Source organism: Pristis pectinata, chromosome 10 (assembly GCF_009764475.1).
Source record: "Pristis pectinata isolate sPriPec2 chromosome 10, sPriPec2.1.pri, whole genome shotgun sequence".
Lineage (NCBI taxonomy): Eukaryota > Metazoa > Chordata > Chondrichthyes > Rhinopristiformes > Pristidae > Pristis > Pristis pectinata.
In genome coordinates, this window is record NC_067414.1 from 76,453,251 (window position 1) to 76,466,506 (window position 13,256).

The 13,256-nt window shown below is 41.7% G+C and overlaps 1 protein-coding gene across 4 annotated transcripts in view; it reads left to right on the top strand.

Moving 5' to 3' along the window:
• Positions 1-13,256, top strand: part of LOC127574825 (peroxidasin homolog) — a 203,929-nt gene that overhangs the window by 58,488 nt on the left and 132,185 nt on the right. For all 4 annotated transcript variants that reach the window (XM_052024225.1, XM_052024224.1, XM_052024226.1 and 1 more), the window contains exon 2: positions 13,118-13,189. In XM_052024225.1, coding sequence (XP_051880185.1) covers positions 13,118-13,189 — 72 coding nt within the window. The remainder of the gene's footprint in view (positions 1-13,117; positions 13,190-13,256) is intronic.

Here is a 13,256-nt window from a genome sequence, read left to right on the forward strand (position 1 = left end):
GGAAAAGTCAAATACTACAATGCCCAGCTTTAAGGTGAGAGGGGGAAAGCTTAAAGGAGATTTACAAGGCAAGATTTTTTTTTACAGTGTGGTAGGCATCTGGAACACAACGCCAGGGGAGGTGATGGAAGCAGATACAATAGCAAAATTTAAGAGGCATTTAGAGAGGCATATGAACAGCAGGGAATGGAAGGATATAGACCATTCCCTTGTGCAGGCAGATGGGAATAGTTTAAATTGGTATCATAGTTGGCACAGACTTCGTGGGCCGAAGGTACTGTTCCTGTGCTGCACTCTGTTAAAATACCTGATACCCTAAATAGCCTTTATTTTATTCTTTTGCTTTAAATATTTATTTATGTTGCTAGATTTATAACTATTTCATGAAATTTTGGTATTGGTTTATAATTGTCACTTGTAGCGAGGTACAGTGAAAAACTTGTCTTGCATACTGTTCGTACAGATCAATTCATTACCCAGTGCATTGAGGTAGTACAGGGTAAAAACAATAAGAGAATACAGAGTAAAGTGTCACAGCTACAGTGAAGTGCATTGCAGGTAGACAATAAGGTGCAAGGTCATAAGGTAGATTGTGAGGTCAAGAGTCCATCTCAACGTATAAGGGAACCATTCAATAGTCTTATCACAGTGGGATAGAAGCTGTCCTTAAGCCTGGTGGTATGTGCGCTCAGGCTCCTATATCTTCTGCCTGATGGGAGCGGGGAGAAGAGAGAATGACCTGGGTGGGTAGGGTCTTTGATTATGCTGGCCGCTTCACCAAGGTAGTGAGAGGTATAGACAGAGTCCATTGAGGGGAGGCTGGTTTCTGTGATGTGCTGGGCTGTGTCCACAACTCTCTGCAGTTTCTTGCGGTCCTGGGCAGAGCAGTTGCCATACCAAGCCGTGCTGCATCCCGATAGGATGCTTTCTCTGGTGCATCAGTAGAAGTTGGTGAGTGTCAAAGGGGACATGCCAAATTTCTTTAGCCTCCTGAGGAAGCAAAGGCGCTGGTGAGCTTCTTTGGCCATGGTGTCTATGTGGTTGGACCAGGACAGGCTATTGGTGATGTTCACTCCAAGGAACTTGAAGCTCTCAACCCTCTCGACCTCAGCGCCGTTGACGTTGACAGGTGCATGTACACCGCTTCCTTTCCTGAAGTCAATGACCAGCTCTTTTGTTTTGCTGACATTGAGGGAAAGGTTGTTGTCATGACACCATGTCACTAAGCTCTCTATCTCCTTCCTGTACTCTGACTCATTGTTATTTGAGATACGGCCTGCTGCGGTGGTGTCATCTGGAAATTTGTAGATGGAAATTTGCAAATTTGGAGCCTAACCTGTAGTTATCTTTCTCTCGTTTGCTTCAAATAAAAAGATTAGCATTTGTAATGATCCTTCAATTCTGGCTTGCCATAAGCAGATTTGCTGTACATCAGAAAAGGTTGAAATTATTTTGGAGAATTTGGGTTTAAGTGCATTATTGTAGGTGATTTGAAAATTTAATGTTACAGGAATTCTCTTCAAAAAGAATTGTGAAACAGCATGCTGGGAGCTATCTTGGGCTTGAAGGGACAAATAATTTAACTAAAACATTGTACTGGGCCCTGAGCAGTAAACTGGAAATGCACTTGTTGGTCATGTTGTAAAGATTGTTGAAAGTAGTTGTCATGAGTAGTTTATTGACCTTCAGCAGAGATTATACGATTTCTTTTGTGTTTTTAATAGACTAGTAATGGAAAGCATCTTCATCATCAATAGTCCTAAAATTTTGGTTCTGTTATCAGACCTCTAGAATATTAAAAACACTTGACTGTAATGTGCTCTGTGATTTAATTTTAATGAAACTAGTTGGATCTGTATTTTTAATTGGAACTTTCAGCAGATCTTGTGTATTCCCATCTTGCTTTTCACAGCCACATTTTGTGTTTTAATTGGCTTGTGACTTCTCCATGATGTCTCAAAGTGTCAGTTGATGAATACATGTTTATTCTTATTCTACAAGATGATGACTGATTTGAAGATCAGCTTTAGAACCTCATCCATTTGCACCATTTACTGATCTGAACTCCTCACTATATTATAGAGGCAACTGTTTACATTACAAGATTCTCTTTCTAAGTTTTCATGTCTGCTGTTAAATCATGACCAGAAATTGTAACAGGAAGTATGAGAATAAAGATTTGTTAATAATCTGTTTATATAATTACCAAATGTTATGGTAGCCATTACTTCAGTTATTTAACTTTCCCTTTGTAAGAAATCTTAGTGTAAAGGTTGTGAAGTTAATCTACAGTTTTGTCCCGAAGCTAAGATATTGGTTTACGAAGGGAAGTTTAAATTAACCTTGAAATTGCTTATACAAGTAGCTGGCTTTAATTTGACCTAGTGTTTTAGATACAGACTACCTTATGATTTTTTTGGCAGTACTCTATTTTGAGTGCAATTTTTACAATTTGTCTTGTCATCATGAGGCTGAAACTAAATTGAATTCCAAATATTCAGGTTGTAACAGAGCTTCCAAGTGATTTGATCAGATCCATGAGATGTTGAGGTGCCTTTTCACTTGCTTTTCAGTTTCTGCTTTGTTCTCTGGGATTGGGTAACTTCATGAGTTCCTTATTAAACCTCAGTTTCTTGAATGACATCTTTTTAATTCTCTAAATAGTTTCTATGGTGACATCCAATAGAATGAATGTGACCCTTTTTAGCCATTCTTACAATTATAAACTGCCAGTATTTTTGGGCAACTACTTTATCAGGTGAAGAATACTTCTTTAATATCCACATATGTTCACAGTACAATTATGCCTTAAAGCAAAAATTGGAAGAAGGTTTGGAAGGCTATTTTATGCCGTTGCAAGTAATTTCTGGTGGTCAGTTATGCGTGACTTGTCTCATCTGTCTGCCAAGTCTTTGGCAGATGATCAGCAGATGCTCCAAAATACTCATTTGTTGTCATTTTGAATTGCCAGCAAAATTGCGTTTGTTCCTTGTCCTGGCCTTGGATCTTCAGGCCATCAAAATGTAACCTTTTTTTTGCCAACTGGAACCTCATGACTCTTCTAAACCAATAGCACAGTGGTATGTGATGACTATTGCAGTGAGAGCAATTAATCAGACTGGTCTCAACTGTACCCTTGAGACTCAGCCTTGTAGTCTTCCACTTTGCAAATCAAGGCAGAAGCTTTGAGAATAGCACCTGGATTCAAGAAATTCCATCAGTTTTTAGTCAGTAGATCCTTAACCATAGTAGCAGTTCATATGTAACTTTCAGTGTTATTGGCAGCAATTCCTCATGTAGCATTATCAATGATGGGCAATTTATCCTATCATGGCATTGGTTAGAAAGAACATTGTTTCAAGCGCTAGGAGCATGTTCTTGTTATTTACCAACCCATCAAGTTGAACTTGCATAAGAGGGAGGTAGCAACCATAATGGACTTCTGTGGAACCAAGAAATGTGTAGTTGTTGGTGATTCAGTGTGAAGTTGTCTTGTAAATCAAATGATCTCTGCAAGTCGGGATGTTGAACCGCTCGATCATGAAGTAGTGTCTGAGTTGGATCCAGCATGTGAACAGTGTTAAGGGAGCTATCTTGGAAATAAAACTCCCACTCTTGGAGAGAGATGTTTTGATCAAGTGCATTCTGGAGGTGTTATGTCATCCATATTCAGTCTGGCCTACATGAAACTCTAAACCCACCAATGTGGTTGACTGTTAACTCTCTCCTCAGTTCAAGGGAATTTGGAATGGACAATAAGTACTAACAATATGTGTATGCTGTGAAAGACTATGTAAACTTACACTGTCTGGTTTACTTTCCTGCATTGTTTCCTATTTCCACTCGTGCCCCAAAGATCCATTCTTTGCCTTCTTCCTATTTCTCATCTACATTCTAATCCACTCAAATCCAAATCTCTACTGGCGACATCTAAGTCTGTCTTGCCATTGATTTTGTTTCAACCAATTTTCCAGTGTCTCCAATTTGTAAGACTGCTTGTGTATATAGGATGAGTAGAAGTTTAATCCAGTTAAAACGTGGGAAGACTGAAGCTGTTGCCTTAAGACCACTGATGAACTCTTTTCCGTAGCTGGGAATTGCACTTGATCTCTGACTGTTGTTGGGTACTGAACCAGATGATTTACAATGCCCATTTGATCTCAGGCCGAATTGCTGACCCCATATTCTCTTCAGTTTCAGAGCGGTCTATTGCCACTGACTTAGCTCAACCTATTCCCGCTCCCTACTTCAGTTCACACGCTCTCCTCCTGGATTGAATTATTCCTGTGGTCAACCAGCCAGCTTCCCACCCTTTACCCCCATCCTAAATGCTGCTGACTGTGCCCTCCCTATTTCTGCTGCCCTATATTTTGCTATTTTGATTGCACCCAGATTTTCAGATTCTTTGTTTGCAGCTTCCTTTTATGGATACAGCCTTCCAAACTCTTCTGCCTCAATCATCTGTGATTTCTGATGGCTTGCACCATAATTTTTATCAGTATTGGGTAGGCTAGGACCTGCATTCTGTAATTCCCTGTTTACACTCTTCCACTGCTCAAATCCCTTCTCCTTAGACACTTATTAGTACTTGTCTTTTTGACCAACTTTTACTCATGTGTCACAAGCTTTGAGCCATTTTATCATGGTGTCATCACCAGAGAAATGAAGTTAAAATGTTCTCTTAGTAGAAAGAAGTCAGAAGGAGACTCTCAATTTTGCTCCATCAGATCAAGGTCAGGAATATGACAATGATGCTGGTCTTTCCTCAGACTTCTGTGGCTTTCCATTTAATAGTTAAGACTGGAATGCACTTGAAGCAAATTTTTTTCGTTCAAAGGGAGTTTCTGACAGATTGGAGATTCAAATTACTGGATGAAATTCTAATACTCAACTACATGGTCACAGAAGTGTGAAAGATTAGTCAAAAATCAACAATGCCAGAATATCACGATGTAATTAGCTGGTGAAAATCATGCAGGAAAAGGAACTCTTTAGCCTGATATTTAACCACATGCGAAGCATTTTAACACCTTCTAGACCATACTTTGTGCAGAGGTTGGGAAGGAGATGGAGGTGGGTATGGCGGGGGTGGGGGAAGAGCCAATGATGGGGCAGGGATGCAGTGTTGGGGGGAAGTGGGATGTTTGATATACAGGATACAGAAGTGCCTTCAGCAAAAGAGTTTTTAATCTGATGGATCTAGACTTGAGTAAACTTTACTGATCTATCATCAGTTGCCTCAAAGGAAATGGAACCAGATATTCATTGAGACTAGGTAAATATATTCCACAGTATATGGAAAGTATTTATAAAATTCTTACTGGAGTCAGAAATTCAGGCCATTGCTAACAAGAACTGAACATTGCAGGCTGAGTCATCACAACAGATACATGTTCAGATCTGCAGATATTATGAAGCTAGGAGGGGCAGTGGACAATGGGTGCTGGTGAGAAATGGTGGGCAATAGATGGGCAGAGCAACAGCAGCTGTTAATAAATTTTGATATCAAAGTAACATGCTTTATGCTAAGTTAAAATAGATGAATCAAATAGTCCATAAATGGTAAGAAAACAGATGAGGACATTAGAAACAGACTTGGTGGATGTTGCTCAGCAGCCACAAACAATGCAGAGCAACAGTCAAGAAAGCCATTACAGTTAAGGCAGTAGGATACACTGTGGAAGAAGTCATGACCAAATAATGCGGTGATCTGATCCAGCCACAGGTTGTGTTTCTAATTTTGGTCACTAAGGTTAGTGAAAAGTTCAGCTTTGGGTTGATTGATCTATCCATGTCTGGATTTTGAACAGAGGTTGCACAAATGTGTGTTAAGACTTGCCTTTGGTACAAGTGTCTTTCTGTCTAAACCTTTTTTTTGCATCAGATACTGTATATTGATTTGGTGATGCATTTTTCTGCAAGAAATAACTTGCCACATTTTTGCCAACTAGAATATCAGTATTACTAGTAGTTGTGTCTTGAATAATAGACATCAATTGCTCAGAACTGCAAAATACCAACTCACGAAGCATTGATGGAGCACACATAGCATGCCATGTTTCTGTTTTTTGTGGACCTTAGACAGGATGAAATCTTGGATAGTATATAGAGCATGACATAAGGTTGTCATTCACTCCAACATCTGTCAACAGTGTTTCACTTATTGCAAGTTTGGACAGTGTCTCGCTTATGCACTACTTTGCTCCATTTGATATTAAGATGACTCCATGTAAATTGCTGGATGAACATTACAACCTGATTGGGGACTAACTAGACAAAACTGCAGGAAAGTAAATTTACAAAAGTCAGTAGGCTTGTTCATTTCCATGGGGTGGGAGAAATAACAGACTACAGATTCTAAAACATTTTTGTATGAAAATTAGATGGTTAATTAGATGGTTAATTTGTAAGATTTGTTGAAGAGATGGTACAGGTGCAATGAGTCGAATGCTGTTGTTGCTGTTTAGTTCTGTGATGGTTTCATGCTATTATGGAGATAATCCATTTAATATGTTCTGTACAATAGAGATGGGTGGAGAAACACCACTTTGATCATCAGTACTTAATACATGTGAGACTGTCAGTCACTGGCTGTATTTGCATCCTGCACTGAATTTCATTGAACTTATTAAAACTCAATGTGTGAAGGCGAGTACAACCAGGGGCTGATTTTCTTGCACACATTTAGCACCCAAGATGCACTTCTTTCCTTGCCAGTTTTGCTTCATTTTCATTAAAAAAAAGTATTTAATTTGAGACCCGTTCTGTTGATGAGGTTTGTTGTCCTTTCAAACTTTAGTTAGAAACTTTCACTACAGTTTGGAATACACTGACATGTTTTCAAATTGAACTTCCCTCATTGTTGAACTGGAGGCAAAATTTCCGGAGTTCTGAATAATTTTAAACAACTGTACAGAAAGGAGAATTCTAGTAATGGTTTAAATTGTCTGGACTGAAAATAGCTCAAGGATGCCAATTTTTATTTCTTTGGTGGAGCCACAAGATGAATTTTGGTGAATGCCTGAAACTTCCAGGATCTACCTTATGAAAAGTTGTTTAGGTGCAGTTTGCTTTACATTATGATCACTTTGCATTAAAATTGACTTTTTTGTTCTAATTGTGTTCTTTCTCATAAAAATTGTATGTAATGTATGTTTAGAAACATAGAAAACTTACAGCACAATTCAGGCCCTTCGGCCCACAAAGCTGTGCTGAACATGTCCCTACCTTAGAAATTACTAGGCTTACCCATAGCCCTCTATTTTTCTCAGCTCCATGTACCTATCCAAAAGTCTCTTAAAAGACCCTATCGTATCCGCCTCCACCACTGTTGCCAGCAGCCCATTCCATGCACGCACCACCCTCTAAGTAAAAAACTCACCCCTGACATCTCCTCTGTACCTACTCCCCAGCACCTTTAGCCTATATCCTCTTGTGGCAACCATTTCAGCCCTGGGAAAAAGCCTCTGACTCGCCACACGATTAATGCCTCTCATCATCTTATAAACCTCTGTCAGGTCCCCCCTCATCCTTCGTCGCTCCAAGGAGAAAAGGCCGAGTTCTCTCAACCTGTTTTCATAAGGCATGCTCCCCAATCCAGGCAGCATCCTTGTAAATCTCCTCTGCACCCTTTCTATGGCTTCCACATCCTTCCTGTAGTGAGGCGACCAGAACTGAGTATTCCAAGTGTGGTCTGACTGGGGTCTGACCAGGGTCCTGTATAGCTGCAACAATACCTCTTGGCTCCTAAATTCAATTCCCCGATTGATGAAGGACAATACACCATATGCCTTCTTAACTACAGAGTCAAGCTGTGCAGCTGCTTTGAGCGTCCTATGGACTCGGACCCCAAGATCCCTCTGATCCTCCACACTGCCAAGAGTCCTACCATTAATACTATGCCGTCATATTTGACCTACCAAAATGAACCACTTCACACTTATCTGTGTTGAACTGCATCTGCCACTTCTCAGCCCAGTTTTGCATCCTATCTATGTCCCACTGTAACCTCTGACAGCCCTCCATACAATCCACAATACCTCCAACCTTGGTGTCATCCGCAAACTTACTAACCCATCCCTCCACTTCCTCATCCAGGTCGTTTATAAAAATCACAAAGAGTAGGGGTCCCAGAACAGATCCCTGAGGTACACCACTGGTCACCGACCTCCATGCAGAATATGACCTGTCAACAACCACTCTTTGTCTTCTGCAGGCCAGCCGGTTCTGGATCCACACTGCAATGTCCCGTTGGATCCCATGCTTCCTTACTTTCTCAATAAGCCTTGCATGTGGTACCTTATCAAATGCCTTGCTGAAATCCATATACACTACGTCCCTTCATCGATGTGTTTAGTCACATCCTCAAAAAATTCAATCAGGCTCGTAAGGCAGGACCTGCCCTTGACAAAGCCATGCTGACTATTTCTAATCATATTATACCTCTCCAAATGTTCATAAATCCTGCCTCTCAGGATCTTCTCCATCAACTTACCAACCACTGAAGTAAGACTCACTGGTCTATAATTTCCTGGGCTATCTCTACTCCCTTCCTTGAATAAGGGAACAACATCCGCAACCCTCCAATCCTCCGTAACCTCTCCCGTCTCCATTGATGATACAAAAATCATCGTCAGAGGCTCCGCAATCTCCTCCCTCGCCTCCCACAGCAGCCTGGGGTACATCTCCTCCAGTCCCGGCAACTTATCCAACTTGATGCTTTCCAAAAGTTCCAGCACCTCCTCTTAGATCCCCTTAGAGTTTAATTTGTATTTTTCCTGTGAATGCTGCTTATATGCCTGTGTGCCTGTGATGCTGCTGCAAGTAAGTTTTTCATTGCACTTGTGCACACATGTACTTGTGTATATGACAATAAAGTCGAGTTTGACTTTAGTTGAGTTTCATAAAAGATAAGAAACATATAGCACTAGCTCGAGGGCAAAATGCAGAGTAGTAACAAGCAGCTGTTTTTCCGGGTTGGAGGAAGGTACCCCAGAAACTAGTGCTGGTATCATCAGTACATGTGAATGACTTGGACTTTGCTGTACAGGGCACAATTTCAAAACCTCTGGATGGCGCATTGCTAGAAAATGTGGTAAATAGGGAGGTACATCTACTTGTTCTCGGTAACCTCTTCGACCAGCAGTTTCCACACTCACTGATGACTGGTAATGTTGCTGTCTTCAAAGCTCCAACAGACCTGCTGAATCCTGACCTTGTCAGCTGTCTGTGTGGAGTTAGCATGTTCTTATGACCACATGGATATCTGACATGTGGTCTGCTTTCCCAATTATGTGTTGATTAGTATGTTAACTGCCTGTGTAAATTCAAGTCCAGGCAGGTGGCAAGAGCATTGGCTGGGGTGGGGGATAGAGTTAATGGGCATGTGAGAGACAACAGGTTACAGAGAACCGAATGGGGTTGCTCTGAGAGCCAGTATAGACTTGTAAGCTCAATGGCTTCTTTCTATGCCATGAGGAATATATGAGATTTGAGAACAACTATAAAGCATTGAGCTATGTTTTTAATGGCTGCCTCAAAGAGTGGTGGAAATGGATTTAATCTCGCCTTTCAGAAATGGCTGTGAGAAAACAGCTCAGAAATGAGCTTAATTAGATTACTCTTAGAAAATGTCAGCATGGCCTTCATAGGTGGAAATGTCTTCTCATATGAAAGTGCTTTTACAGAAGCAATCAATCCAATATACAGTGTTTCCTCCACTTGGGTTGTGGGGGGAGAGGACAGATAAAGCGAGAGATCAAGCTAACCAAGTTGTCCTTTGAGCTTAAGGTAGCTGCACTGTTTCGGTTCATGGCTTTGGTTATGTTAAATCCTGAAGTACTATCCATTCTCCTATCAAAGTAATATTAATTTAATCTGCCACTCCTCTGATGCCTGGAATAAAAAGAAAAAGTAAACAATCAGCTTATTTTAAATGGATAAATGTTTGCTAAAATAATAGATAGAAAGTGCCTGTTAAGTACATGGAGTTTGCTCGCTAGCATATCCCACATACTAGTATTTAGAGGTTGAATGCTGGTGTACTTTGCAGAGACTGAGCCTCTAATCTGTGGGGGTAAAGAACTTTGGTTTGGGACATCAGTTCAGCTCTTCACAAACTGGCAAATGTGTTTTGACCTTGAGACAGAAGGCTAATGGTGTATTTCAGTAACTGAATCATCTTAATTCCATTGTATGCAATGAAAACGTTTCACTTAAATTGTTATGAGAAAGGTCCTTTTGGATCTTAAAGATAGAGATATCTGGACACACAGTCTTTGTACTTCAAAAGGAGAATTTTATTTACAAAGACAGACGCGGGAACAGAATGAGAAGGAACAAATGCACACTCGCACTCGGGTGATCGTGAATCGTGGGGGGAGTCACAACAAGGGTGAAGTGCACATGCCCCCACACACACACACACACACACACACACACACACACACACACACACACACACACACACACACGCTAGTACAAATGATCAGGGAATGAACAAATACGTTGTCTGAACCCCCTGAATCTGGACAAACAATGGCTCTACGCTACTGGGAATCTACTTAGGATGCTCCTAGACCCCTGTGGAAGTGCAGCCTCTCACCTGTGATCTCGACCCCGCCAGCAATCGGAAAGAGAGAGAACTGCCCACATGTACCATCTTTTTTGGGTCTGTAGCTGGGTGGAGCCCGTTCAGGTAATTCAAACAAGCCAATGATTCTGAGTCAAGAACAAAGGTGAGTTACAAGCCAATCCTTAGGTGTGCTCTTGAAGGGTGGGGCAGAGCTGGACCCTTGATTGACAGTAGTGTAGCTTCCGACTCGATAGGCAATGCTATCATCCGACCATGGGGGTCAGTAGTGTTGTCACTGCCATCTGACCCCTGGCCTTTCATACTACATTCCACCCCTTGGAAGTTATACCACTTGTCAATCATGGGGATAGCTACAACTAAGCTAACATAAATATGCGTCAGTGTGCGGTACCTAATGGAAGGCAGAAATGGTTCTAATAAGTTGGCATGCACAGCACAAAATGCAGACTGCTATTACAACTAAAACGAGGGTGGTGGCCCAGTGGACAATAGTTGCCCACCATCCCCCCTGAGACCCAAATGGCCACCAGTTTCCCCATGAGGTGTCTTGCTGGAGGAGCTGGTCCCTTGCCTTTTGAATTTTAGTTACTGAGTCCCCAATGTGAGTAGCCAGGTCCATGATGTTGCTGGACGCATTTGGGATAAAGGTACAGCACTCCTTCCTGACCACTGCACAGGTTCCGCCTTCTACAGCGAGTAGGTAGTCCTGGGCCATCAGCCTGATGGTAGCCAGCTCTGCTGTTGTCTGTGTCAGGGCATACCTGGTACGTTGCAGTGACATTTTGGTTTCGTCAGCCACTGTCTCGAGCATGCTGGTCATCCTTGTGATTTCTCGGGACAGTCGAGCTGTGCCGTACATGGGAAAGGCAATCATCCGGAACCTTTCGGCTTCCGTGATGACTCTTTTGTGCCGGTAGCCGCTGTATGCTGGGTGCTCCCCGAGGTCATCAAGTGCATGGATGTAGGGCACCACAAATGCTGGGAAGCAGCAACCGTACCAGCTCGTAGGGAGCCACAGGTAGGCACGGTGCCCGCAGACCCAGTGGGTCCAGGGAGCTCCCAGCTTAGCAGTGCCGCTGATGGTGGTCACTGTGACCCCTGGGTACCAGTTGCTCCCGCAGTCACTGTAGCTGACTGGAAAGGTGGGAGTGTGGTCGTTTTGAAGTCTGCACCAACATTCTTTCGGCCGACTGGATGGCTGCGGGGTGAGGTCAAGTTGTAAGAAGGGAAGTGCCAGCTCCTGAAGCACCCACCCCGTCGGGAATCACTGGAAGAAATATTCTGTAATGGTGAGGGGAGTGGTGGGGGCTACCATCGGGGCCCCCCGCAAACCGATAGACCGAACCCAACAGGTGCAAAAAGTCTGTGTAAGCAGTTCATTTGGAGATCATCAAAGGGAATCGCTGTGAGCGGGAGAGCTTCACCGGCGTGTGCTTGGGTTCTGAGGCAAATCCAGCAGTCTTAATGTTTTGTTAAAATACCATTGCTTCCCACATGTTCTGTTTACAAATGGAACTCTGTAAAAATACTTTGGTTGTTCTCCTGTTTACCAACCATTAGTCAAGTGGTATTTAAGTAGTTAAAAGTGACTTGTTGCCCTCAGGACAGAAAATCTCTTTTCTGACAAACCATTTTCAGCCAATACTGGTCAAAAAGGTATCGTGATCAGCAAATATTTGTTTAATTCGTATGATGCACTTTGTCCTTTATGAAGAACACAAGTCTCTCTGGCTTTTGGCATTCGTGTGTGGTGTCCTGTGAATCATTCAACCATCTAAATGCTTATCATGCAACATGTCTTGCTTCCTGGCCAATTTCACCATTTTCCCACAACCTCAGTTACTGATGGATTGCATTTCCCTTCATTAATCATGCATTGCATCAGTTAATCGGAAGTCTGGAGTCTTATTTTGGGATTGCCTAGACACATTTGAAACTGACGTGACCAATAAATTCCACTGACTAAAATAATTTGGGGTTAATGTCACCTCACAGCTGGATGCTGTTACGTGCTGAAGTTGTCCTTTGATTGGTTTGGTTTGTTTTGCCATGGAGAGCATGGTGACAGTGCTCACTTTCCTTTGAATTTACGTTAACACAATGCTGAACCATGATTACATTTTTTGGCCACGATTCTAAAAGATTTGAACTATGTGAATTAAGATTAAGTCTCATTGCTCAAATGTCTTCTGTTAGAAATAGTCTAGGTGTACAATATAGGCAAAATTACTACGAAATATTGAGAATTACTTCATTGAGATTTGGTTTTGAATTAAATTCGTGCAGTTTCCTTTACATTGTTGCACTTGCATTCATGCTGAGGTACAAATGCATATTTGCAGCTCTTCAAAACTGGATTATGAATAGATAAGGGAGCAGTAAGGAATAGGCAGCAAGTTTTTATAATTCCTATTTTTTTGGAAATTACATGAAATACATTGTTTCATAAAGTTGTATAATTTCCTAATGACAATCCACTAATTATGATTGATCCCCTTTTTCTGTTTTTGTGTTTCTAATCAGGGATTTGCGATTCAATAAAATCAAAGATATTCCATTCGGAGCCTTCAGGCGTTTGAAGCACCTCAACACACTGTGAGTGCCTTTTTCTCTCATTTTCTCAGCAGTTTTTCTTTCCCTCACCCATACCAGCAAGTTGAGA